The sequence below is a fragment of the Rhinolophus sinicus genome, chromosome 14, assembly GCF_057876585.1.
Source record: "Rhinolophus sinicus isolate RSI-liver-muscle chromosome 14, RSI-T2T, whole genome shotgun sequence".
Classification (NCBI taxonomy): domain Eukaryota; kingdom Metazoa; phylum Chordata; class Mammalia; order Chiroptera; family Rhinolophidae; genus Rhinolophus; species Rhinolophus sinicus.
Window position 1 is genome coordinate 55,557,677 of NC_142514.1, and position 27,400 is coordinate 55,585,076.

Here is a 27,400-nt window from a genome sequence, read left to right on the forward strand (position 1 = left end):
GAAGATTGCTCACAGTAACAGTGTGTTGACTCCTGAGGCACAACTTAAACACATGCTTATGGCTCATGGAAAGGTCCCTATGAGCAGTTGACTGGGAAGGAAAAAAATTAAACCAGATTTATAGATGGCTAGGGAGACTCTGTTGATCAGGGCTAATTTTTCCAGTTATCTACTCCCCCCTCTATCTATTCCCATTTATCTATCCCCCATTTATTTATTCATAGAGTCCAATTGTTTGGCCACATTATCATGGACTGGAAAAGAAAAATATTAGACAATCAATGGCAAGGAAATCTGAGAAAAAAACTAAAAGGACTGACCTCAAAATCGACCCAGAATACAAAGATATTTATGTCTCATGTGGCTGTTTAGTAAAGACCCTTCTGTAGAGGTATCTTTTAATAATCAGATGAAAAGCACTGTTCAATGACTCTGTGAAAAAGTAATCATGACAACAGGGATGAAGATTATGAATGGACTTTTGAATCGATTATGAATGGATACCATGGACTTTTTACTCACAAAGGCTGACCTGGCTCCTAGCAATGCTTATGTGATACACTGTCAGCAGTGGATGGCCAACACTGAACCCAGTCACCCAAAAGTAGCCAGCCGTAAGGAACAGTAGTACCACATGGAAGATCCAGTTAAAGCACTACTTATGAAGCAATACCTTTCAAGGTTGGGTTGCTGTTTTCTAGAATACAGCAGGGTCGTGGCAGGAAACATATTGTACTCCTACAGGATAATTTAAGAAAGATCTCGCAAAGTATGAGTAGCGTTTTGGGAAACAAACAAGAGTTGGTGCAGAACCCGGAGGCTAGTAACAATAGAAAACCATTTTCACCTCTGGACCTGAAGGTGCAAGGGAGGCAGGGGTTACCTAAATCTAGAGAAAGAAGCCAAATGGAAAGAACTGACTGACAGGACTTGGAGCCCTAGGCAGAGAGGTATAGCCAACCTGAGGTGATCCACCGCCAGAGAGTCAGAGGAATGAATTCCACAAACTCATTCTTCTATCCCGCAATCTATTGTTGATACCCCTCACTGACCAAACCATATTGGAAGCCACAGGACAAGAGAGTCTGTTGATGTAATCCTTATAAATTATATGTCAGTTTCACAGGGGACAGAGCACAGGAAAGAGGGTAGAGAGAGATGGGGAAGGGGAGGGATAATGAAAAATACCCAGCCTATATTCTGAACAAGTGACCAGCCTATTCAAGAGTGGAACTTTAGATAGATTCAGCAAGAAATTTCAGACTTTATTAAAAACAAACAAGAATAATTTGATATATAAGGTTTTCAGATTCTCTTTTATCAGAATTTACTGCCACATGCGACAGCAAAACAATAAAAAAAGAGCTAAAAGATGTACATTCTAAATTTTGGAGTCTGAAATAGAAGGGGTCAGAGCAGGAGACAAAAGATGGGACAAAGCATATTTTTAAAACAGACTTATAAAAAAAATAGACAAAGAACTGAAAGAAAATGGAAAAACTAAATAAGAAACTGAATTAGACTTTTCACAACATCTTTGCTTTCTTTATTAGCAAGACTGACTATGCTGATTGCTTTAATACACTTTTTCTAATTATTTTAAATAAATATTAGTCTACCGCTATTAAAAACCTGTTACAAGGTTTTTATTCACATTATGAGATAGCTTTTTTTTTTTAATGGGAAGGAAGTCGTTGAAAATAATGAGGACAGAAATGTATTCATTCATTTCTTCATTCATTCTACAAATATTTTTGAGTGCCTGCTATATATCAGCATCATGCTAGACCCTGGGTATATAAAGGTCCTTGCTCTCCCAGAGCCTACAGTCTATCAAGGAAAATAGATTTTAATGAATTAATTGCACAAAAAACGTGAAGTTACAATTCTGACAAGCACTACAAAAAAGCAATACATGGCACAAAGAGAGGGATTCATAGAGGCAAATGACCCAATGAGGGAGGTCGGGGATGATGTCCCTGAAGAAGTAATGCAGGAGCTGAGGCCTGAAAAATGATGGAGGCACAAAGAGCCTCCCGTCAGACGGACACATGACAAAGGCTTTGTGAGGGGTGGGGGATAATGGGGACTGGGGATGGAAAGAAAACCAGGGTGAGGCATACATAGGCTGGAGCACAGCTCTAGATACAGATGGAGAAGCAGTATCTTAGGTTATTTTCTACAATAAATCACAGGAAGATTGTTTTAGCATAACTTTGTTATCAGTGAAAGCCATGCCATGCATAGCAGAGGCTCTGTTCAGGTAGGTCCTTCTCTTTCTATTCAAAATTTCCTTGAAAAACTCAAGGTCATTACACATTCAGTGCCACTCATCTTAGTGTTTATTTTCTTTCTTAATTGTAGCTCCAGAACTTGCTTTATATGAAGGAAGAGCTCTCATCATCCCTAAAAATGGATGTAGTTTATTATATCTGAAAATGCTACATGTAATATTCATTAGTAATATCTAATAGTAAATATGACTTTTTTGAAATATCCATGAAATCCTTTGAGATATTCCTGGTTAAAAAAAGCCCAAAGGAGATATGTCTGACACAATTTTATTTACTCTATAGTATAAGCACTAACTTTAGGAAAAACCAAAGGTGTGGATTACCATAAAAAATGTGCTCCTCTCTTTAGTGGTTACATAACAGAGGCTAATTTGGCAAATGATCACTGAATGTAAACAACGACACTGCAGCAAACTCACTGCATACTCCGTCTCACAGGGCAAGACTGCAGCTATCAGACTGCTCATGATTTTTGCTTGCAAGAGAATACCTGCTTTTTACTTACTCCCCTCGTGCCATTTTCTGACACTCGTTGTTTTAAGCCTATCTCTGTGAGGAATTGGGGGTGAGGGGAGTGGAAGAAAGGAGACAAAAGCATTAGCGGAATATGCGGGGTTCTGCCCTGCCCCCTCCCAGTAACCTTCATTACTTAAAGAATCCTCATTCACCGTCTCTTAATTTCAGCTGCTAACAAAAGGCGGTCGAGCATGGTGGTTAAGAGCACAGGTTCTAGAGTTAAACTGCTGGGGTTATATTGGTGAATAGAACCAAAAGACCAAGTTACACAGCAATGAATACCAGCCTAGATTGATCGTCATTTTCCCTTAACTGTCTCACTGTTCTAGAAATAACTTTAAAAGACCACTTTAAGTAAAGCTGGTGTGTGTGTGTGTGTGTGTGTGTGTGTGTGTGTGTGTAATAGAGAACAGAGAAGAGAGAAGAGAAATTATTTGTAAAACACTCCTATCTGAGTAATTCATAGCAGATAAGCAAAGATTGGTAAGAGATGGGAGGAAACTTTATTCCAGCAAATTTTCTTTTCACTCATATCAAGGAAATATATGTTCCGGAAGTACCAGGAGAACGTATTATTATGTAGTATTATCTCTCATGTTCAAACATTTGCAAGGCCTGTTCTTGTGCTGCTCTAGGGTTGAGTGAGAAGTTGCAGCCATTAGGAAGCCCTCTGTCAAGGAGAAAATGTGATTAGACCAACTGCTTGCACTGACACTTAAAAATTAACTGCAAATCTGTTTGGGGCAGCGAAGGCATTCCCTGAACACTTGCTGGTTGGGAATGTTGGCTTTCAAATCATTATTTTGTATCCCTTAAAGGTACATTTTAACTGTTTTAATATGTGAAGAACAGGCCTGCCAAATTGTGCTTATGGCTTTTTAACACAAGCAATTTACAAATGCAATGAAGCAGATAATAGGACACATGATACCGAATGTGAAAATCTGTGTTGATGACACTGCTGCCGTAGAAGCATTTTTCGAAGGAGCCCTGTATCCATCCAGTTGCCTGGATATGAAAAATACTGTTTATCATTTCACAGGTGGCCTCTTCCACCCAGTGGTAAGTTTAGGGTCACGTCCTTGAGCACAAATCAGTCTCTCTCATGCTAGCAATATTCCACTTGAAATCATATGCAATGCATGTATTCAGCAAAATACAACAAACAGTAAAAATATCACTCAACACTAAAAACAAATGTGTTCAAGTAACAATCAAAACTAAGTGCTGTTTTTGTAAAATGAAGACTTCCAAACTAAAAGGAAGTGTAGAGGCTCAGTTTAATTTGTAAACAATTATGTTTGTCAAGAATGCAAAAGGACATTTACATTTTCATGAAATTTACTGAAACAATTGAAAAAATAATGGAACCAGAGTTCTTTAAATTTCTTACATTTTTATTGGAAGCCATGATTTTACTTTGCTAAAACAATGTCTCCAAGCTGTGATCTGAGAGGTAGGCTCCTTTAGTTCCTAAGTAGACTAAGAGCATAGTGTGTGACTTCCTGTCATTGTCACTCTCCATCACCAGTTTCCCCTTACAGTGAGTATTAGGATCGTAACACCAAGCTCACAAACTACAACAACAGGATGCCTGGTGGGACATAACTTCATTTTTTAAAATTATATTTATATATTAGTAAGATAAACTGTTCCCTGCTTCTCTGTAGAGACAGAATCAAAAAGCCACCTTGGAATTATTTTTGTTTGTCAGGTGACCTCTAAAGAGGGACCTCTCAGTTATGAAAATACAGTTTTTCCCTTTTTTAATATCCCTTGGGATAGGGAAAACCGAGTTGCTTTAAGAGAAGGAAGGGACAAGAACTCAAACTTTTCTCCCAGGGATTTCAATTTAGAATGGAAGAGATTGATCTTGAACTAGGTCCGTAGGCCAAAAAGACTACAAATACCCTCAAAGGGAACTTGTCATGAAGGCAGAAACTGGGGTGGTACCCTAGGCTTAATAGCAGGGCCTAAAAGTAGGGGCTTCATGTTGACAATAGTCACACTTTGGAGAGTAATGGCCATGTTCTGCCTCAAGACTTAAAAAGTTATGACTTAAAAAAGTTATGTCAGAAACCACTACAGCAGCGGAAGGATCCAGATGAGCAATCAGCTAAGAAATGATGCCAAATGGCACCAACTAAAACATCTGAGCTCCAGTAGAATATAGGTCTCTCTCTCCACCTAGAAACTGGAAATAAGACTGCCTCCTCTTTGGCATTTTGGGGCAGTTCAGGTCAGGGAAAAGAATGATACGCCGAGTTCCCTAAGCAATGAACGGAAAAGTAGACGTGTAACTGTATTATTACCAAAGACCATGAACACAGGCATCAATACCAGAAATGACAGGGTCAAGTGTGACAACGTTTGATTACTAATTTAACTATTTTCTTTATTCTCTACCTCATTCCATGAAGGATTTAAGACTGAAATCTGTAAACCTCTTCCTTTCTGTACTTGGTACTTTCAGTCCTACTATTTCCAGTTGCCTCATGATAGCCTTTCTTTAATTCTTCACACTGATCTATAAATTACTGGCACATCCAGGCTCTTTACTGGGGTGTTTTGGCTTGGTTCATTTCTCTTTTGGAGAAGCAATCCTAAGCCTCACCAGATTCAAGGGGAAGGGATGCAGACCCCACCTCTCAATGGAAGGAATGGCAAAGAATTTGCAGCCCTGTGTTAAAACTACCATGGTCCAGCCTCTGACTACCAATTTTTTACATTCCCTTTGCAAGCAAATATGCTTAAATTCTCCCAAGTTTCTCAGAAGTCTCATCTAATTAAAGAATCAGGCTCAAGGTCTGGATCTCATCACTTAAGTCAAGTCCAGGTGTAGTCGAGGCTCTTCAGGGTTGGCTCCTCTTCTCAGGATAGCTGAATTCATTAGGTCCATTCCCTACTTCCCACATTATCATTGTCAACAGTACCGCCGAATTTGTCACCACTGGTAAGTAACAAGGTGCCCTTCCCTTCTGCTTCCAATGACATGTTCCTCCTTTTCCTTTAAACTCACAAGACAGTCTCCTCAAAACCCTCTGGGCTTCTGAACAGCACCTGGTTTTCAAACCAATGCCTCTGTTTCAGGTTTTTGTTGAACTAAGTACTAAATTTTGTTCTGCTTATCCATTGTTATCCCACGCCATCGCAAATCCACTGGCTTAACACAAAATTTTATTTCAATCTGGACTTTGGAAGCCAGAAATTTAGGGAAGGCTCAGCTTGGCCCCTTGGGGGGGTATCTCATGCAGTTAGATGTTGACAGGGGCTTCAATCATCTGAAAACCCCGTGGGGCTGACAGTAAACATTATCTGTCCCTGGGAGCTCAGCCAAGCCTGTGGACCAAGACTCCTATGCGTGGCTTCTCCGTGTGGCTTGGGCTTCTCACAGCATGATGACAGAAGTCTAAGCTTGTTTGCATTAATTTACTTTCTTGTTAACTTCCTATTGTCTCAACCCATAGGGATGATTATTCCTAAGGAAAATTAAAAAACAAAACTGAAAACAAACTTTGGACCCTAACTCCAAGTGCTTCCTGTGTAAATACAACAAAAAAAATAACTCATTCAACTGGAAATCCATTTGAAAAGAAAAAAAAATATTGAATGTTAAAATTGTGCTATTATTGTACACATAATGTCATAATGTCAGCACAAGGATAGCAAGGAACATTTTGCATAACAAATATTCCTTTTTTTTTTTTTTTTTTTTGCTAGTCAGCACAATAATTGAATAGCAACCATCAGTGAAGTAGGACAAAAGAGGACTATTATCATAAATGTTAGTTTGATCTTTTGGGGAGATTTGATTACCTCCTACCCAGACTCACTTAACCCACTTGAACAGAGGTTCTACTTTTCATCAGTCAAATGTCAAGTTCCTTTGTTGCATCCTAGCTGGTCCTATTTCACAGAAAGGGCAAAGAACAGTTTTTCCTCAGCAGAATTTGTGAGGAACAAAACTCTTTCAGGGTAAAACTTTTTATGAAAATAACATGGATGAAAGATAAGCTTAAGAAGGTCCTGGTCTAACAAAATGGCTGAAGATGCCAAATTACTATAACACATCAATGAAACTGACTTAGCCTCATCTTTCCCCAGGTGAAGGTATATGTTTCTTCATGTTAAAAAGGTCTTCATTCTCCTAGTAACTTCTGCCAATGATTTCCCTTCATTCTTCTTTCAGTCCAACATTGGACATAACAGAAAACTTAAACTGATCTCATAAGCAGCCTAGTAAGGCTATTTGCAGTTCAGGGGTGAAGAAAGTGTTTTTGGTGTGCCACTCATTTTAATCAGTGTGGCCGCAGGATTAATTTGGGAGAATCACTGAACTAATGCAACATTGAACATAGTTTTGCACGGAGGAACATTTATCCTCTAATTTTCTTATGTGAATTAAGGCATTTACAAACGAATTCGGACATCTTAAAGAAAAAGGCAAATTTCTTATCTTGCTCCAGAGGAAATGATGGCATGCTCTCCCACCCAGTCCCTCTACTGTGTTGACAGGAAAGAGAGTAGCCCTGGCTTTCCCAGATCCACGTAAGGACAGAAGGACTTTCTCTGTGAATTTCAACAGACTGGCTCTGAGATAGGGAGGAGACACTTATCGATTATGCCAGAAGGCCTTCTAATAAAAAGATTCTGGGAACAGTATAAGATCCTTATGAAGTTCCTGTATACATTCAAAATTGTGGGTGGCCATAGAAACAATTTAATAAATTGTTAAAATTCAGAATGACTAGATTATACAATGGTAGCTAACTACTGTCTACACTATTATGTAGCGTTACTGATGTAGCTGGATATTATTGCATTTACTTCTCACAATATCCCTGTAAAGTAGGTAGTGTTTCCATATTTACAGATGAGAAAACTGAGGTTAAGAAACTACTCCTAGTCTCCCAATAATATGAGGAAACCCTAGATCTGCTTGACTCTAAATCTTTCCTTTAGACAACTTTACATTCTATGGCAAAAAGTAAAAACAAACAAAAATTACATAGACAAGAAAGATGTATCCTGAACTTGGAGAAGCTAAAATTCCATTAGTTGTATAATAAGAAAATTCATTTTATTATAATATTCAATTTATAGATTGTGTATTGTACTACAATTACACTGATGTTTAGAAGTTAAAATACTTTAAAGAAATATCAAACAAATCTTCTAAAAGCTTGAGTATGTTAGTTTTGTAATTGATGTTCCTTTAGTCTTCTTTTCCTCCTTATCTTTCTGCCTCGTTTTTACAAATTCTCCAGTTCTGAGTAGTTTTTGCCTGGTATGACTGAGATGATCTTTTGGAAATTATTTTCAATTGCTGTTCACAAAGAATTTGTCTTATTGGTAGATAAATCTGAAAAGCCGGGAAGCGTATTTTCCATTGTTCCTCAGGTAGGCAGAGCCTTCTTTCTGCTAAACATTCTATCCACATTAAGTCCAGGCATTAGTTATTGGTACTAGAAGCTATTATCTAACTTCTATAGCTCCTACCCTGATGATAATAAAGTTTTCTAGGTCAACATCTAAAGGACAGGACTTATGTCTCTGGGGGGGAAATGTGATAAAGTCACATCAATTGCAAAATCTTTTTACAGAAAATATCCATACCAGTTCCTTTGGTAGCTTTTTAAAAATCCAAATTAAAAAAAAATCTCTATATTTTTCTTTATTTTTACTTTCACGGAAAAATCTTTAACTTAAAAATAAACAACAGGGTATCTCTTTCTGATAGGCAAAGGTAATAGGGTTTCTTATATGTCAATAAATTATGTAGTGAAATTCTTAATAATTAGTCCTTTTTAATTTTCTTATAAAAAGAAAAATTTACATATTAGCTAAACTGATCTAAGCCCTAGTTCTTATTTTTCTTGGTTTTAGTTGTACAAAACAATCTAATTGACATTTATCATTTACATCCCTCACACAGTGATAACCCTCCTCCTCCCATCCACTACCCCTCGGACATAGCATACAGCCGTTACATTAAGCCCTAGTTCTTATTAGTAAACAGTAACATGAACATAATTTGCTGCTTAATAGGATTTCAAAAGTAAACATGATTAAATAGAAATCATAAGTTTTTTTCTTCCTTCTTTATGATTGTATTTATTTAAGTAAGTTGGGCTTGGCCTTGGAATAAACTACTTTGTGTTTAGTTTTTCATTGTATCTGCTACCCAGTGAATCCTGGTGAGCCATGTTCCCTCCAGAAAAAGACAAGAATCAATTAGAAGAAGATCTGGGCAAGAAAATGATTAATGTTAACAATGTGACATTGACTTAGTTATTCCATTAGCAAATGTTAAAAGTCTTCTATACCTGCATTTACTCACCTATAAGTCCTAAAATAATGTAGCCAATAATGAACAGTATGAAGATTATGAAGCACAGAACGTCTGTACAACTCCTAAAGACAAAAAAGAATAAAGAATTAAAAGGGGGTCCAAAATGACTTCTTGTTTACTGCACAAAATAGAATGGTGATATGACAGTTTCCAACAATTTTGAAAGGTACATCGCATGCATTTCTGTAATCAAAGACTTCAGCAGCAATGAAGGGGTCATAATTCCATGACAGAAGACGCTCCCCCCAGGATCTGAAGCATTTATTCTTCCTTGGTTTTTCATTTGTAAAATGCTTTTAGGGGCTAGAGTATGCCAACATCGAGTAACGATTATTATTATTATTTTTTAAAGATTTTATTGGGGAAGGTGAACAGGACTTGATTGGGGAACAGTGTGTACTTCCAGGACTTTTTTCCAAGTCAAGTTGTCCTTTCAATCTTAGTTGTGGAGGGTGCCATTCAGCTTCAAATTGTTGTCCTTTCAGTCTTAGTTGTGGAGGGCGCAGCTCAGCTCCAGGTCCAGTTGCCATTTCTAGTTGCAGGAGGCACAGCCCACCATCCCTTGCGGGAGTCGAACCAGCAACCCTGTGGCTGAGAGGATGCACTCCAACCAACTGAGCCATCCGGGAGATCAGCGGCAGATCAGCTCAAGGTGCTGTGTTCGATCTTAGTTGCAGGGGGCGGAGCCCACCATCCCTTGTGGGACTCGAGGAATCGAACTGGAACCTTGTGGTTGAGAGCCCACTGGCCCATGTGAAAATTGAACTGGCAGCCTTCGGAGTTAGGAGCATGGAGCTCTAACCACCTGAGCCACCAGGCCGGCTCCTCGAGTAACGATTATTAAATAAAGGACTCATCATAAACTTTCTATGGGGAGTAGAGTTGCAACTATTCTAATGATTCAAAACTGTAATTTTCCCAGCTATCCTGTAAGCTAAATGTCATCAAATTAGGTTTTGAGAAAATTTGGCTCAGAGATTCAGTGATTTGCTACTGTGCACAAGTCAAGCCAGAATCCAGCAGGGATACTCAAGGTTTTCAACTAAAGTATTTCCTTCTCCCAGTATTATAGCTTGTTCAGTGTATAAGTGATCTGGAAGATCAAAGCTAATTCTTGAAAGTGAGAAACAATACAATCATTTTCTATTTGAAACTTAGTGAAGAATTTATTAGTAAGAAAAAAATCAACCTATTTGACAGGATTAAAATTTGCACATGAGAAATATCTAGCCACTACGCTGTACACATGAAAGTAATATAAAATAACATTGCATGTCAACTGTAATTGAAAAAATAAATAATTCAAGAAGAAACAAAAGTGGCACAGGAAAATTTTCATAGCAAAAACTTCTTGCTCTGGAGGGCAAATGGATACGCTCTAATTGTTTAGCACAGGCAGACTGAAGTTACGCACTATGTTTAGTGCTGGGAGTTATAATAATAATGAATAAAAATTGCATAGTAACAGACAGAGTATAAAGCCCTGTCATACCTTTACTGCTCTCACTGTGAATTTTCTAAGAATACCTTTAGATGGTTAGTGGTAGTAAAGTTAGTTGACTTACGGTCCAAGAGAGAAAGTTAACAAAAGCAGGAAAACATCTACGTCTCTAAGGCCAAACCTTTTGCATTTAGCAGTTACGTTAATATGATTACAATTTTTTTCTGTAAAGATTCAAATTAGTCATATCGAAAACTCCACGCACACCCCTATTACTCTACCTCAGAATAGGAAACAAATCTTTCATAGAGAAAGTTAATCATGAAAGTTCATCCTGACCAGACACAAAATATCATTTGTTTAAATCGAATTTCAAGCAGAAATTTAAAAATTTATTTTGCTATAGTAATAATAATAATAATAATAATAATAATAATAATGAAAGGAGAAAACAGAGCTCTAGTTTTCTTTGGTTAACAGCTACTGAACACAAAACCCTACTTGAGGATGGGAAAAGTTTCTGGTTCACGTGCTTTCTAACATCCTACTCAAGATTAGGTTCTCATTCTGTCAGAGAGCTGTTAAATAACGTGATACTTAATTAGAAATGTCTGCAGGTGAGGAACTAAAGGAGAGAAAACTAACACACTGGTGTGCTTTAATTAGAAATCTTGATGTTGTTCAAGTCCTTATGTGTAATCATAACTATCAAAAAGAGAGAGAGAGAGAGATGATGTGATCAAAAGCACTAGCGAGGTTACATATAAGTATTATGTTTATATCTATATATTTACATTATATGTAATCTATACTGTAATGCCTATTTATAATGACCTAATGTTACATAGTATTCTAATGTTATATGTTTACAATGCTATGTATTAAGCACAAGGAGAGGTAAACCTACTAGTAAGATAATGAAAGAAACTTACCAATTTTCAAAAGACAGAGCACCAGAAAAAAAAGCAGAACACAAGAGGAAATTTTTAAAAGGTAAAACCCATACTCCCTGGCTACCAGCACTGATGAATGGGTGTCAGTTGGAGTTTTGGTTCCATATGGAGTGTTGCGCTACCATTTCTCTTTCTTTTTGGTGCCAAGGACACCCTAGAGCACCAGGGACTACTGGGTCCCCATACAATTATTCCCCCCAGTAGTCTCCAACCCTGAGGATAGTATTCCTTAGTAACTCATACCTTGAGGAGTTTGAGATTATTCTGGGACCAGAGAGGATAATATATTCAAGTCTGTTTTGCTTTTCTGGTACACTGCTTTAGAGAAATAGCATACCATACTCCATGGCCAGACTGGTTCATTTTATCTTATTTAAACACAGAAGAATGTTGAACAAAGTGAAAATGATAAATGGAAAATTCAACAGTCTCAAAAAGCAGAAAAGTGTTTCTAGATAAAACATTTTTATTTCTGAATTTGTTCCTGTAGTAATTTTATTCCTTTTGTGATTTTATAAATTTCTGTTTAAAAACAGGGGTGTGTGTGTGTGTGTGTGTGTGTGTGTGTGTGTGTGTGTGTGTGTGTACTTTCAGGTAATTGCAATTACCTGCCTGCCATTTTCTCCATTAATTCATCTGTTTCTCTCCTTTTCGTCAGACACATTCCCTTCAGAAAAATACTGCTGGGAAAAGTGAATTTGAACAAAACATAAAATATAGTGTGGGCACCACTTTGTGAGTCAGGAACATAGCAGAAGCTTCACTCAAGTTTTTAGAAGTTGTAGCACCTCATTATTCATCGTTCCTTTCTTTTGATTACAGAGCATCTGTCACAATCCTAAGTGTTCTGTAAGAAATGAGTTATTTTTTTAAACCAAGGATTAAATTTGGATAATGTAAGACTCCCAAGACAGCTATTGAGGTAACTGAGTGATACTAGCTCCTGGTTGAAAATCATTCTGATCATATTCTAGCTCGAGGCCCGTCATTGCTGTAACTTTTCCTCATGTAGATTCATTTTTACTTTCATAACAAGCACTAAGAGCCATTATACCAAGCTAAAAATGGGTTCTTTCCCACTGGGCCCCAGAAAGAAGACAGAAACAATAGTTACAGAGAAATATGCCCCCAACCCTCTCCTTCTCCCTCCCTCCAAACCAAAGTCTAACTTTTTCCAAATAAGCTGCTGACACTCACATTTATTATTCCTTGTGGGATAACCATATGTCCCAAAACTATTCAAAACTGTATTCAGATTGAGGTGCCTTGGCATAAAAATATTTTCAAAAATTAAACTATGAAAGTACCATTACTACTTTATATCTATTTTTCAAAATTACAGTAAGAATAGTATCCCAAATTTTACATATATGCATTTGCAGATTTCCCTTTCCCTGCTATCTCTAACCCACAAATATAGAAAGCCTATAGTCACCTGGCCTTAAAATCTTAGGAGCTTCCTTTGACTCTCCCTTTTTCTTAGCTTATCTTTTATGTTCAATTGACAAGTTCTCTTGACTCCTTCTCTGATGTGTCTTTCATCCATCCTTCCTTTCTGCTCCTGCTGCTGGGACTCATTCCAGATTCTCTTATCCTCCCTTCAAACTATTGCCATGATCCTTTAGTTGGGCTCCAGCATGTAGTCTCTGCCTGATTCCATTTATTCTGCACATAACTGATATCACTGACATATAATGACATCCCTTTATTGTTTAAAAATTGCAGTGCCCCTCCACCGCCTACTTAAAAATTTCCAAATGTCTTAGCTCTATGCTTAAGAACCTGCAACTTCAATCCTAGTTCAAGTCTCAGCCTATCTTTCTAGCTTTATTTCCCTCTATTCCTATCTATGTATTTCAACCAACTGGGACTTTTTTATTCGTTGAATACATCGTGAACTCTCCCTTGACTGCACTGAGGGCTCATGGCCCTTTTAGACTCTTCCTTGTGGGATAACCACATGTCCCAATTTCTATGGAAGGGTCAGGGTTTATAACTATTGTCCTGGAGTAACCATTAGCAGAGAGACCTTTTAATCTCAAAAGTGCCCCAGTGTGGAGCTCCCCACCATCTGCTAAAATCCCATCCTTCATGTGGTAGGATTCCCTTCTTTTGTAGGACTGAATAATATTCCATTGTATGTATATGCTACATTTAAAAAAAATCATTTGTCAATGGACATTTAGGCTGTTCCCATATCCTGGCTAGTGTGAATGCTGCTGCAATGGACATAGGAGTGAAGATATCTGAGATCCTGATTTCATTTCTTTTGGATGTGACATGAATGAACCTGGAAGACATTATGCTGAGGTTAACAAGCCAATCACAGAAGGACAAATACTGCATGAGTCCACCTACATGAGATACCGAAAATAGTCAAGCTCATAGAAACAGAAAGTGGACGGGTTGATGCCAATGTCTAGGGGAGGAGCAAATGGAGAGCTGCTGTTCAACGGATGTAAGTTTCAGTTACACTAGATGAGAAAGTTCTAGGGATCTGCAGTACACCACTGCACCTATAGTTAAGAATACAACATTGAACGCTTAAAATTTTGTTCAGAGGGTAGGTCTCATGTTATGTGTTCTTACTATACACACACACAAAAGAAAAACATGATAATCTGTTCAGTATCATGTTATTGGAATTTAAAAATTTGCTACGAATACGCTTAATGTGAGTATCAAATAAGAGTTTATAAATGTAAGAAAATAGAAGTTAAAAAGGAAAAGAAATTTAAAGTTCCATTCTTCATATCAAAATGGCACCTGCTCCATGAAGTTTCCAGTTAGCAGAGACCTCTTTCATCTCTGTAGACTTTCAGAAATGTTGTTAGTACATCTTTACAGCAACTATCTTCCATCTATCATGTCATAGGGTGGCAAACTAAAGCCCCTGGGCCAAATCTGGCCTGCTGCCTGTTTTTGTACCGCTTAAGAGCTAAACATGATTTATACATTTTCAAATGGGTTTTAAGAAACAAAATAATCCTTTATGACATTGGAATTAAACAAACTTCAAATTTCAGTGTCCACAAATATACATCTTTTGGAAAATAGCCATACTCATTCATGCATATTTGTATATGGCTCCTTTTGTGCCGCAACAGCTGAGTTGAGTAGCTGCAGTAGAAACCATCCGGCCCTGGAAAGCCTAAAATATTTACTACCAGCACCTTTACGGTAAAACTTTACTGACCTCTAACTTAGAAGTTGAAGTCCTCTGTGGCAGCATTTAGCACAGACCCTTAGATGCTTCAGCAATATATATGCCATGAGTGATTAGTAAGGTGCATCTCTAACTGATGGACTAAGGCATCAGAAACATACTCTGGTGAAATTCAAAGTGCTATGTTTCAAATTTCAGATTTTGGGGGGAAGGGGAGGGGCCCTATATGGTGAATATACTCAAGGGGTTAAATTGTTTAGTCAAGTTTAAGCCACCTGGACAGTATTATCTCCAGGAAAATCATCAAAATAAATACATACACACACATACACACATACATACACGTACACATACATACACGCACATACATGCATGCACACATACATACACACATACATACACATACATACACGCACATACATGCATGCACACATACATACACACATACATACACAAACATACATACATACATATATACACCCATTAGATTAAATTTAGAGGCAATAAGAGAGTTTTGTCTGTTAAGTGCATATTTCAGGTCCACATTAGTTTTTCTCCAACAACTGTCATTTTGTTTCCTTTTTCAGGGACAACTTTTTACCTTCATTCAGAAATCGATTCATTTACTGATTTTCTTTCTTTGTGGCAGGTGAAATTCCAATGATATCAACCATCCTGAAAGGTCATTAATATCAAGTATTAGAGCAAGAATGGAAGTCCTAAAAGTCATTATTCTCTGACAGATCATCCATTCGTGCCTAATGAGTCAGTTTAGGGACTGTCCACTGCTAGTAATTCCAACTAAATTATCACCTGTCATTCAAAAATTCTTTGTGTCACCTGGGTCCACCTGTCTGCAACGTGGCTGCATTTATAACTCACAGTCTAGAAGCATTGCTCCTCTGTGGTTCTGCTGGCACCGCATGCTGCCATTTAGTCATCTGTTACCTCTCAGACTCTCACAGCAAGTCTGTTCCAGGAAAGAAACGGAGTGCCTGCTTCAATCCCCAGAAGCTTTATCAGAGGGCAGTGCACTTTGGGGCCATCCTCCAAGCTTCACCAAGACACACTTAGCAAAGTACAGAGTGTGGCTTGAATTGGACAGATCATCTGAGCTGATGCTAGCTAGGTAGCAGACTCAAAACGTTTTGGGCTATTTGAGGGAAAGTTTTATGTAAGTTAGAAATACTGTAGCGCTCCTCCTCTGCTCTTCACTATTAGTGATGTTGAGAGAGGAGCATTCTCTATAAGTGTGTGTTTGAAGGGGTTAATTGTATCTTTCCCACTTGTTTCCAGTTTCTCGTCTTCTCACACATATTGTCTACAAATTCTCTATTGTTCTGAAACCACAGCTTTAGATTATGCCATGTACCTTTTCTGATGTGTGAAAGCTGAGGTTTTAGAAATAAGCAAGTTACACTGGCCATTTTTACCAATTTAATAAGAGGTTAAAGATTACCTTGAAGAATTCCACTGTTACTGGAATCAGAAACTTAATAGGAAGGCACACATGACCTTTTAATTACGTGACCTTGCACTTTCAACTGTTCAATCTTAATGCAAATTTTTCAAGTCTCTTAAAAATTTTAAGGATAACTTCAAGGTTACATTTACCTTACGAGATAATCCTGGCATTTAATCATTTAGAAAGGAGTGTTAGTTTTGTGGCATTATTAATTTTTAGAATATTTTAAACTGTTGCTGAGAAATAAAATATACCAAATAATTCCATACCCTAAGAAATTATCGGATAGTGATAATGTCTTTCAAATTGATTAGATCTATACAATGATATTTGAGTATTGTACCTGTTTTATTTAGTTCTTCTGAATAATTGGATTTTAAAAGCTCCCCCACCCTCTATGGATAATCTTTTCTTCTATCCTTAAGGCATTTAGGTTTCTATTGCCTTGAGAGAATAGCTTTAACTGGTTGTGATTTATATTTCTATCTGTAAAAGGGAAAGAAAACCTTTTTTTTTAGATAGAGAATTTTAAGTGATGCCTACATAAATGTCTCTTATGTTTAAAACAGGATTAGGTCAGACTAAATTGGTCTTACTATGTTATTCATGATCATTGTAAAACTTGTGTAATATTGAAGAATCTGTCAATGGGTGGAAACTACTCTGCATATTGCTACCGTGTTTCCCAGAAAATAAGACCTAGATGGACAATCAGCTGTAATGCATCTTTTGGAGCAAAAATTAATATAAGACCCGGTATTACATTACGTTATGTTATGTTATGTTATGTTATGTTATGTTATGTTATGTTATGTTATGTTATATTGTAGTGTATATATTATATTATATTATATTATATTATATTATATTATATTATATTATATTATACCCGGTCTTATAGTAAAACAAGACTGGGTCTTACATTAATTTTTGCTCCAAAAGACACAGTAGAACTGATTGTCCGGCTAGGTCTTATTTTTGGGGAAACACGGCAGTAATGTGAGAGCTGGACCATAGTTATTATCCATATTACATCTGGTGTTGTGGACCAAAGGTACCATGTGAAAGAGGTGCTAGGAAAGCCAGCTTAGAACAATAATGGGATGTTAGTCTGAAGTTACCAACTAAATTTACAGGGAATTCATATCAGCTTTGATCTTCTTGGGATATGTTAGAATCTCTCTTACATAGAAACACTGAATAGGTGCTCAGAAATATTCATTGAAATAATGAAATTCTGAAAATTCTCATGCCTGGGATGGCTACTGAAATTCAGTTATTCAAAATATATATACATTAATAAAACATAAGTCTCCTAATAATCATATGATAAAAAGTTAATGTCTTTAGTAATCAAAGTCATATTACTATTTGTCACCCCAAATTTTAATAATAAAAAACAATGCCTACTTATGATAGGAGTTTTGGAATACTGTATGCCCTGTGATCTAGTAATTTCTTTTTTAGCAATTTATATCATGGAAGTATATATATACCATGTTTCCCTGAAAATAAGACCTTGAGCCGGACAATCAGCTCTAATCCATCTTTTGGAGCAAAAATTAATATAAGAACTGGTATTATATTATAATATATTAAAGACCCGGTCTTATCGTAAAATAAGACCGGGTCTTATATTAATTTTTGCTCCAAAAGACGCATTAGAGCTGATTGTCTGGCTAGGTCTTATTTTCAGGGAAACAGGGTAGATGTAGCAACAATTGATTTATAAGAATTTAAAACACTGCACTGTTTATAATAACCAAAAGTTGGAAACATTATATGAAACTGTATGAAAACATGTTCATGATATAGTGAGAAAAACGGGTTATTGAACATAGTATGTGTAGTATGATCATAATGTGTTTGTGTATGTAAATGCTTAACAATGTAAAAGAATATACATAAAATGTTTTTGGCCATTATCTCTAGGTGGTTTGATTTTATATGAGTCTGTTTTTCTTTTGCTTTTTCTGTTTTGTTGAAAACTTCCATGATGGACATAAATTGCATTTATAATAGGAACTAAAATCTAAGACAGACTGCATTTGACAACTACAAATAGATCGGTGAGTTATCTCATTATACTAATTTCTTTCTGACCCCCTCAACATATGTTAAGAATTGATCTTCTCTTTAACTTTTTTCTTGATCATTATTGACTAAAATTCAAAACGCATTTTTTTTTTTTGTAGTTTTTAGACAAAAAGTTACTAAGAGTATGTGAGGGGGTGACAGATTGGTTTCTGACTAATCTTTCTTATTGCTCAAACAATCATAAGTGGGAATGGAATAAAAAATATGTATCAATAAATGCCTTATTAAAACACCTTACAAATCATACCTTCATTTAACAATGATGGACACAATAATCTTACCAGCTTTATAAGAGATAGACCCCTAATTCTTGTTTGTGCATTGCATAAAATGGAAACAGAGTTGGCCTTTAAACTTTTATTAATCGAGTCTTTAGGATTTGATGCTAGGCCTTCCTTTAATTTCCTTTATGTATAATTAGTAAATTTGAATAATCAAAACAACTTGGTTATTTTCCTGAAAATAGTATTTATTCAGTGGTGATCTTAGAACTTTGCCTCTGCTTGGAATGTGTATTATCTTCATACCAATATTTAACAGTCAGCTTAGTGCTTTCAGAACATGAGAGAAAATTTTAGTTTTGCAAGTTAGTTTAGCAATGCAGTCACCTCAATTGTAAAACATTTTAAAACTTATAACTGTTTAAGTGACCATTAGATGAAACAGTAACTTTAAAATAATTTTTGGTACGATTATAAAGGAACTCGAAACAGTAGTTGCCTCAAGAAAGGGAACAGTGTGTCTGAGGAGAGTTGAAGGAGACCTACTTTTCACTGGATATTTTTTTGTAACTTTGAAATTGTTACCAAACACATGTATTGCCTAGAAAAACAATTAATTTATAAAACTGAAAGTCATTGGGGTATTGATTTGGCATATCTTAGAAACAGAAATAACCTGAGAAATAATGTCAACTATTAACAATTAAAATGTATGCAGTAGGGAAAGAAACAAAAGTAATTCAATAGAAATTAAACTACAAACTATATACATATGAAGTCATTAGGGATATACTCCAAGTAAAATCCTTTATTGGGATTATAGATCTACCTATTCAACATGATTAAAAGATTAAATGTTGCCCATTACTGATCTAAGTCACACATGTAGAAAATTAGGTTTTGCCAACACAAACATCTTTTACTTATTTGTTTTGGCAATTGTTTCAGTTTTCAGAGGAAAAAAATAAATGCAACATGACATATTTAGCTTATGTGATATCGAGCATTCTACTAGTAAGCTGCTGGTAAATCTTTACAGTGAAATAGGAGGTATCTGTTGATTTCAGAAAGAAAATTGACAGATCTGTGAAATGGCATAATAAGTTGCTGAGTTTTCCATAGCAAAGAAGCATAGGCATTCAACACATATCTGTTAAAAGAATGAGTGAGAATGTAACCTGAACATTAGACATTAATAAATTGTAACCATTTTCAAAAATGTAGGAAAATGTAATGTGCTTTTGTTCTCAAATTGTTCAGCAAAATGGGAAATTCCAACCATTTGTCTACAGCCTGAATTATTATATAAATTGCTCATTATTTTCTGTAAATATTTGCCAATACATCTTATTCTATGAGCTGTTTATACCACAACAAAGCATTACTAGTGAGAATAGGGACATTGTCATTAATTTTAAAAGGGACTTGAAACTTTTTGGGGTTTGAAGATACAACTAAATATTTTCTAAATGTTTATTGATTTGAAGTTATTAAATACAGTCTCTGTGAAATCCAGTTTAAATTTGAACCTAATTGTATCAGTTAAGAATGTGTTCAGTTGCAAATACCAGAAAATGTATACCGGACAAGGTGGCTCAATTAAATTCTAAGGAATTTATTTCATACAAGAAACCTTGCTGTTGGTAGTCCTGAGCTGGTGTGGTGCGTCAGTGATACCCTTAGGGGCCTGACTCATCTCATCTTTCAGCGCCCTCATCCTTAGCTTGTAGTTACTTATCTTCATGCTCGTACCTCATGTCACAAGCTGACGGCTGCCATCAAGACACCTAAATTGCTCTCATAAAGCTTTGTCTTTTTATTTAAGAAAGAATGTTCCAAAGCTCTTTGCAGCTTTGTTTACAGTGGCCAAGACATGGAAACAACCAAAATGTCCTTCGATAGATGAATGGATAAATAAGTTGTGGTATATATACATGATGGAATACTATTTGGCGGTAAGAAAAGATGATATAGGAACATTTGTGACAACATGGATGGATCTTGAGAGAGTAATGCTGAGCGAAATAAGTCAGACAGAAAAAGCAGAGAACCATGTGATTTCACTGATATGTGGTATATAAACCAAAAACAACAAAAGAACAAGACAAACAAATGAGAAACAGAAACTCATAGACACAGATAATAGTTTAGTGGTTGCCAGAGGGTAAGGGGGGTGGGGGGTGGGGGGTGGGAGATGAGGGTAAGGGGGATCGAATATATGGTGATGGAAGGAGAACTGACTCTGGGTGATGAACACACAATGGGATTTATAGATGATGTAATACAGAATTGTACACCTGAAATCTATGTAATTTTACTAACAATTGTCACCCCAATAAATTAAATAAAATAAAATAAAAAGAAAGAAAGAAAGAAAGAATGTCCTTCCTGACAACCTTCCCCTTTAGCTCATTCACCAGAACTGTGTCTCACGGTCATCCCTACCTAGAAGGTGATTAGGAAAATTGAGTATTTGGCTTTTCAGTTTCTATAACAGAGCAGGCAAGAGAGAAAATGGCTTGCACTGGATGTTCAGGGAGACAAATTACAGGATATTCCACAGCTATTAGTGAGATTTATGTAAACAATCATTAAAAAATAGTAAGATTTTTTTATTGTAATAATTTCTAGTCAATCCCAATGGATTATGGCAAAGAATGTGTGTTTCTGTTTGCAACTATTATTATTAAATATTAAACATATTTTAAACATATGTTATAAGATTGACATAGGAAAACTGAATATTGTATATTCTCACAGAATTCAAGGCAAACTGAGATTCATTTCCCAAAAAACATTGCAGAGCTATTATCAATAACAGTAAAAGAGCAAGTTAGATCTTTATATCTGAATAATTTTATATTTCATATTCAATCAACTAAATAATTCTTGACATTAATGTTCAATGAAATGGAGTTTGAAATTTAAATCCAGCCTTAGTAAATATATACAATTGCAGCTGTCCTAAGCTGAATATTGAAATACAAATCTTTCTTAAGTCAATTTACATCTTTTTAAGATCATTAAACATAAAACGTATCACAAACTATGTTAGTAAGTCTTTCATTTCAACATAAGATACTCAGAATGGCATTTTAATAGTAAGTCTGCTAGTCATTAGGCAATCTTATACTTAATTTTATCCAACAATGGTCCCTGGATTTTTTTTGTGTGTGACAAAGTTCTACAATGCAATATGATCTGAGTCTCAGTTTCAACCATTATACTCTTCCCTGCTATTCTGAGATGTAAGTTCATGAACAACCTATATTTTCCAAGCCTTCCAGATGTAGGTCTGTCCTCCTAAGGATTTCACAAAACCTCCTTAGCAATTTTTTTCAATGGCTGAGTTTCAATGGTTAAGTGTCTATTATTTGCCACTATGGTGAGATGTGTGTGTGCACGTGTGAGATGAGAGAGGGAGGATGGAAATGAAAGTAAACCAAGTCAAGACTGTTGGGAGGGAAGAAATATAAAGCAGAAAAGGAATATAATCCTAGCCCTCAAATACTCTAATTTCATGGTTAAAAAAAAAAAAAAAGATGAATGCACCTGAAAGGTTAACATTAAAAAAGAATACAAGTTTAAAATGCACAGGTAAAAATAGGTACTTAGGTAGAAAGGTTTCAGATAGTTAGAGTGGAAAAAGCTCAGTGTGAGTCAGAGTATGCGAGACACTTGAATTATAAGAGATGGGTTAAAGTTTTGAATTATGGAGGAGATTCTGACTGGCGGAGAGAGAGGTCCCTTGTAGGCAAAAGGAAGTATAAGAACAAAGGTGCCAAACTAAGCATGACTGATAGGGATGAGAAGGAGGACAGGTTGGCTGAAATTCTTATTGGGTAGAAATTATAAAACAAACTAGATTAGTAAATTGGAACCCCAAAAAATCAACTCATTCTTTTTTTAACTTAATATTAATTTGGTAGCGATTCTGTGCCAGGTACTGGGGTACATTCTATAAATACAGTGGTGAACCAAACAGACAACATGCCTACTCTCACAGAGCTTGAAAATTAGTGTGGCAAACGGGAAATAAATAAGTAAAGATCAACGAATACAATGATGACAGATTACCTGATAAGTGGTAGGAAGGAAACAGATATGATACTATGAAAGAGAATAATAAGGAGAGGGTACATAGTGAAGGGCTCTCTAAAGAGGTGGAGAGCGTCCTACTGTTTTGATCCAAATTCATAAAATTAAAAATAGAACTACTATATAACTCAGCAATTCCATTTTTGGGTATATGTCCAAAGGAAATGAAACAGGATCTTGTAGTGATATCTGTGTCCCATGTTCTTTACAGCATTTTTCACAATAGCCAACCTATGGAAATGACCTACAGACAAGTCAATGCACAAATGGAAGAGGATGAGGTGTGTGTATATACATATACATACATATATATGTATATATTCCACTATATATATATATATATGAATATAAAAATGCATTTATGAATATATAAATGTATGTATATATATATTCCACTATATATATAGTGGAATACTATTCAGCCATCAGAAAGAAGGAAATTCTGCCATTTGTGACAACATGGGTAGACCTTGAGGATATTATGCTTTAAGAAATAAGTCAGATAGAGAAAGACAAATGCTGTATGAAATCATTTACATGTGGAATCTGAAAAAGCCAAACTCGTGGAAACTTTGAGTAGAATGGTGGTTACCCGAGGCTGGGAGGTGGGGGAAATGGAGAGATGTTGGCCAAAGAGTACAAACTTCTAGTTAGAAGATGAATAAGTTCTGAAGATACAATATAGTGATTATAGTAAACAATACTGTATTATATACTTCAAAATTGTTAAGAGACTAGATCTTACATGTTCTCACCACAAATAAGAAGTGGTAATTATGTGATGGGATGGAGGTGTTATTTAACACTATGGTGGTCATCATTTTGCAGCATATATGTATCAAATCAACATGTTGTACACCTTAAACATATATCATTTGTACGTCAATTATATCTTAACAAAGCTGGGGGGGGAGAATAAAGAGGTGGTGAGGGTTGTGTTTCAGGCAGAAAAACAAGTGTAAAGGCTCTGAGGGCAGATGAGGGCAGGGTTGTCCTGGGAGCTGACAGATGGTCAGTGTGAACAAAACAGAGGAAAAAGGGAGATAGCAGTACAAGAGGAGGCTGGTACAATGGAATGACTAAGTGTTGGACTTGTCTATCAGGGGAATCCACACATATAGTATTTTATATACTAAAAGACTGGATAGTCCATGACTCACTTCAACGTATATTATCTCATTTGAATCAATACAACCATCCTGTAAAGTTGATGTGAAAGCTATTACTAACACATTCTTTTACAAATTAAGCAACTCCTGACTATAATTTCAGCTCATTTTCTGCTGAAAGTTCTTAGATAGAGGAGGAATATATCAAAAGCAGCATTTTAGTTAATTTATTTGGCATCACGATGGAAAACACATTGGGATGAAGTGTGTGGTGAGTGCAAAGGGATGAGAATTAGGGAAATGAGGGTTGAACCAGGATGGTGACAGACAGGAGAGAATGAAACCAGGGTCACCACTTCTGCCTCATCAGCATCACCAGCATCCCATGCATGTCTGTTTTCCTGGATTGCCAGGATATTGTGAAGATAAATGCCATAGCATGGAGAGTTTACAGCTCCACAGGGATGCCTCTGGATTGAAATGGATGTGAATGGATTTCTCCCTAATGATTTTAAACACAGAGGGGAAAATGGACACTCACATTTCATTTGAGCACCAAACCTTATATTTATCTCTCCTACAGTCTTCAAAACACTCTGTTCCACTTTTTTTTTTTATTACATCAACTTGATAAAAATATTTTTTCTGTGAGCTTTTGGAGATCAAAGATCCTGTTGTTCAGTTTTCTGCTATAAATGGGGTTAGCTGACCTCTGTCTTTTCTATAATGGACATAAAGGGTTGCTCCATTGTTGGACTTAATTTTCAAGGGCCACATCAAAAGAGAGCTGGCCTTGAACTCTCCTGAATGTAGACTGTCCATTATTAGCAACATATGTGACAAGTTATTGAATTGTGTTGTTTCTAGCTCTCGTCACCTGCATATAAGTGCACAAAGGCAGGGTAAAGGACAAGAGGGGAAAGAGAAAATGTGACAATTAAAGGCAAGAGAAAACCAAGAGAGAAATAAGTGCAAAAGAGATTTAAAGAAGAAAAAGCTGAGAGGAAGAAGCAGGGCTCCTGATGAAAAGCAGAAGTATTGTGATAAAGGTTGAGAAGGAAAAAGGCAAAAAAGAAGAAATCAGAGAAACAACATTTAAAAAATGCGAAGAAAAAGCTATTTACGGTATAAGAAGAAGAAAACAAATAGAGGCCATACATAAAGAAGCTTACTGAAATCTGGGTTTGGAGAAAAATCTAAAAGCTAATACACACGTTCAATTATAAAAGTAGTATTTTATAAGTTTGTGAAAGGAGATATTAAGGTGGATGATGATTATTAAACTAAGGTAAATTTAATTTCTCCACTTTTCTAGTTTAAGTGATTTTAACAGTCAAACAATAAAGGTCGCACCCTAGAGCAAAGCTTAACAATATCTGATCTTCGTATCTATTGCTCCCCTCTTGAACTTTGAGTGTTAATTTTTTAAAAATACAGCTATTATTTGTCAGCTACCAAAAAACCACTCAAGAGACCAATGTATCTCTTTCTCTCTGTGTCCCGTTAATTACGCACTTGGAGAATCTACCTAAACTTCACGTCGGTGTAGCCTGTTCCCAGAACGGTCACCATTAGGACCACCTCCACTCTGATGCTAACTAATGCTGGGCAACAGGAAACATGCATGCCACTATCATCTTTCATACTTTGATGCAAAAGCTGTGTAATTTCTGTATCGGTTTATTATAAAAGCTGGAGGACTTGCAGACTTTCACCGTTACTTCATCTTTTAGTTACTGGATAAATGTGCCAAAGTGGAGGAGCAGCCTGTCCTTAGATTTTCATTAGCTCTGGGGTTGCAGTAGTGGCACTAACCACTGCTGAGATACTGCCTCAAAACATAAGAAGGGCCAAAAGGAAATATGCTGAGCACAAAGAGGACTTGAGTTGACTTTAATTAATGCAGCTATTTGGAAAGGTAACTGGGACTCCTAAGACTCTCTTCTCAGGCAACCATCAAATAACTCCGAACTATCTCTGACTCTTGATCATCATTTCTGTGGAGCTCAGTGGTAGCTTTGCAGAATTTTGATCTATTAAATTTGATCTTAGATTTAGACAGCAACTTAATATGATTGCTTCATCTTAGTTTGTGTTCATTAAGAATTTTCCCAGAATAGTTTTAATTTTAGGTAGTTAAACTGCAGCTTTTAGTCATTCTCCTGTCTCATCATGATGCAAACAGAGCGGACGATACTTAGAACGCAGTCTCTTCTCAATCTGGGCTTTTTCCTTGAGGTAAAGATTGCCTTGAGAAACACAGCCTGGGAATTGAGATCCTATCTACAGTTAACACCTTGTAAGTCTCTTCATACCCCTTTACCTTAGTTTCCAACACAAAGTTATTATTTCTATCCAAAACACAGAACTGAGGGGTGGAAAATGAATTAGGCAACATCTGTAAAGCATGCGGAACTCCCCCTAGAAAGGGAAGGGTAAATTAGGAGTGTGTGTCCATGAATGTGTGTTTAGAAAAGCACAAGGAGAAGCAGAAAACTGGAACTCTGGCATAAACTGAACTATAAATTATTACCACCAATAAATATATATCCATATACAAAAGCTTAAATAAAAAAGCTTTAGCGCTGGAAAGAGTTTGTACCAATCTAAAAAATTCATTTTTCTAACATGTGAAGCCTGAGGTCTCTCAATAATATTTAATATTGGTTCTCATTTTACTAGACAGAACACTCCAAAAGGTGATTACTTTCAGTGTACCCCCCAATCATAAATTTCTCAGGAACTCATAATTATTAACCACTCCATCCTTGAAATTCTTTATCTGGTCTTCCAGAAAAACTTTTTCACATGCATAACTCTTTCATCTCTTCTGCTTCTTCTTAGTTTCTTCATGGACTGTTGTTTTTTTTTTCTGTCTGCATATTAATGTTGGCATTATCTTAGGGTTCTCTTTTGATCTACCCCATCTTCCAACTCTGTCTGTTAATCTGAGGTGATCATATCTCTATCATGGTTTCCAAGGCTCCAGCTACATACAGCCCTAACCTTTCTCCTGAATACCAGCCCCATATTTTTAAATTCAAATGTCCAAAATTGAATTCACTGTGTATGGCTCCCAGAAGGCCGAAAATTTACTCTCTTTTCCTTTGAAAGAGGAAATTTCATTGTTTCACCCAACCTAACAATCCTGCCATTCTTACTCCTCTCTTATCCTCCACATCTAGTTGATTGACAGTCCTACCAATTCTCCATCCTACAATGTTCTACTCCTTTTTCTCCAATCTCATGGCCACTGTCTAGGTTAAAGCCTCATCAATCTCTTATCTAAACAGATACCACAGCCTCCAAACAGCCTCTTGCTCTCTCTGACCCATCATCCACGCTTCATAAAATATATAACTTGATATATAAATCAATTGGTCAAAACTTTTAGGAGTCTCAATTGCTTACAAAATGAAATCCAGACTTCTTAGTCTGGCCCTTACTAACTTCTGGAAATTACTTTCTATCTTTTACCCCCTCTCACAAATAACCTATGCTCTCTCAAATCTTAGTGGCTTTGTATTTGGTTGAAACATATGAAATTGCTTAACTGGTTTTGAGCTAAAACATGGCAATTTCATGGCTTAACTAATAATGCTTTTCTCTCTTCCTTGAATGCCTTTTTATTCTTACTACCTATCAAGACCCAGCTTAAATGTTACCTCCTCTGTGAGGCAATCATTGT

General features: G+C 36.3%; 1 protein-coding gene across 4 annotated transcripts in view; it reads right to left on the reverse strand.

Annotated features, from left to right (window-relative positions):
- The window catches only part of SLC44A5 (solute carrier family 44 member 5), a 312,300-nt gene that overhangs the window by 71,594 nt on the left and 213,306 nt on the right, over nucleotides 1–27,400 (reverse strand). For all 4 annotated transcript variants that reach the window (XM_074334959.2, XM_074334957.2, XM_074334958.2 and 1 more), the window contains exon 3: nucleotides 9,151–9,224. In XM_074334959.2, coding sequence (XP_074191060.2) covers nucleotides 9,151–9,224 — 74 coding nt within the window. The remainder of the gene's footprint in view (nucleotides 1–9,150; nucleotides 9,225–27,400) is intronic.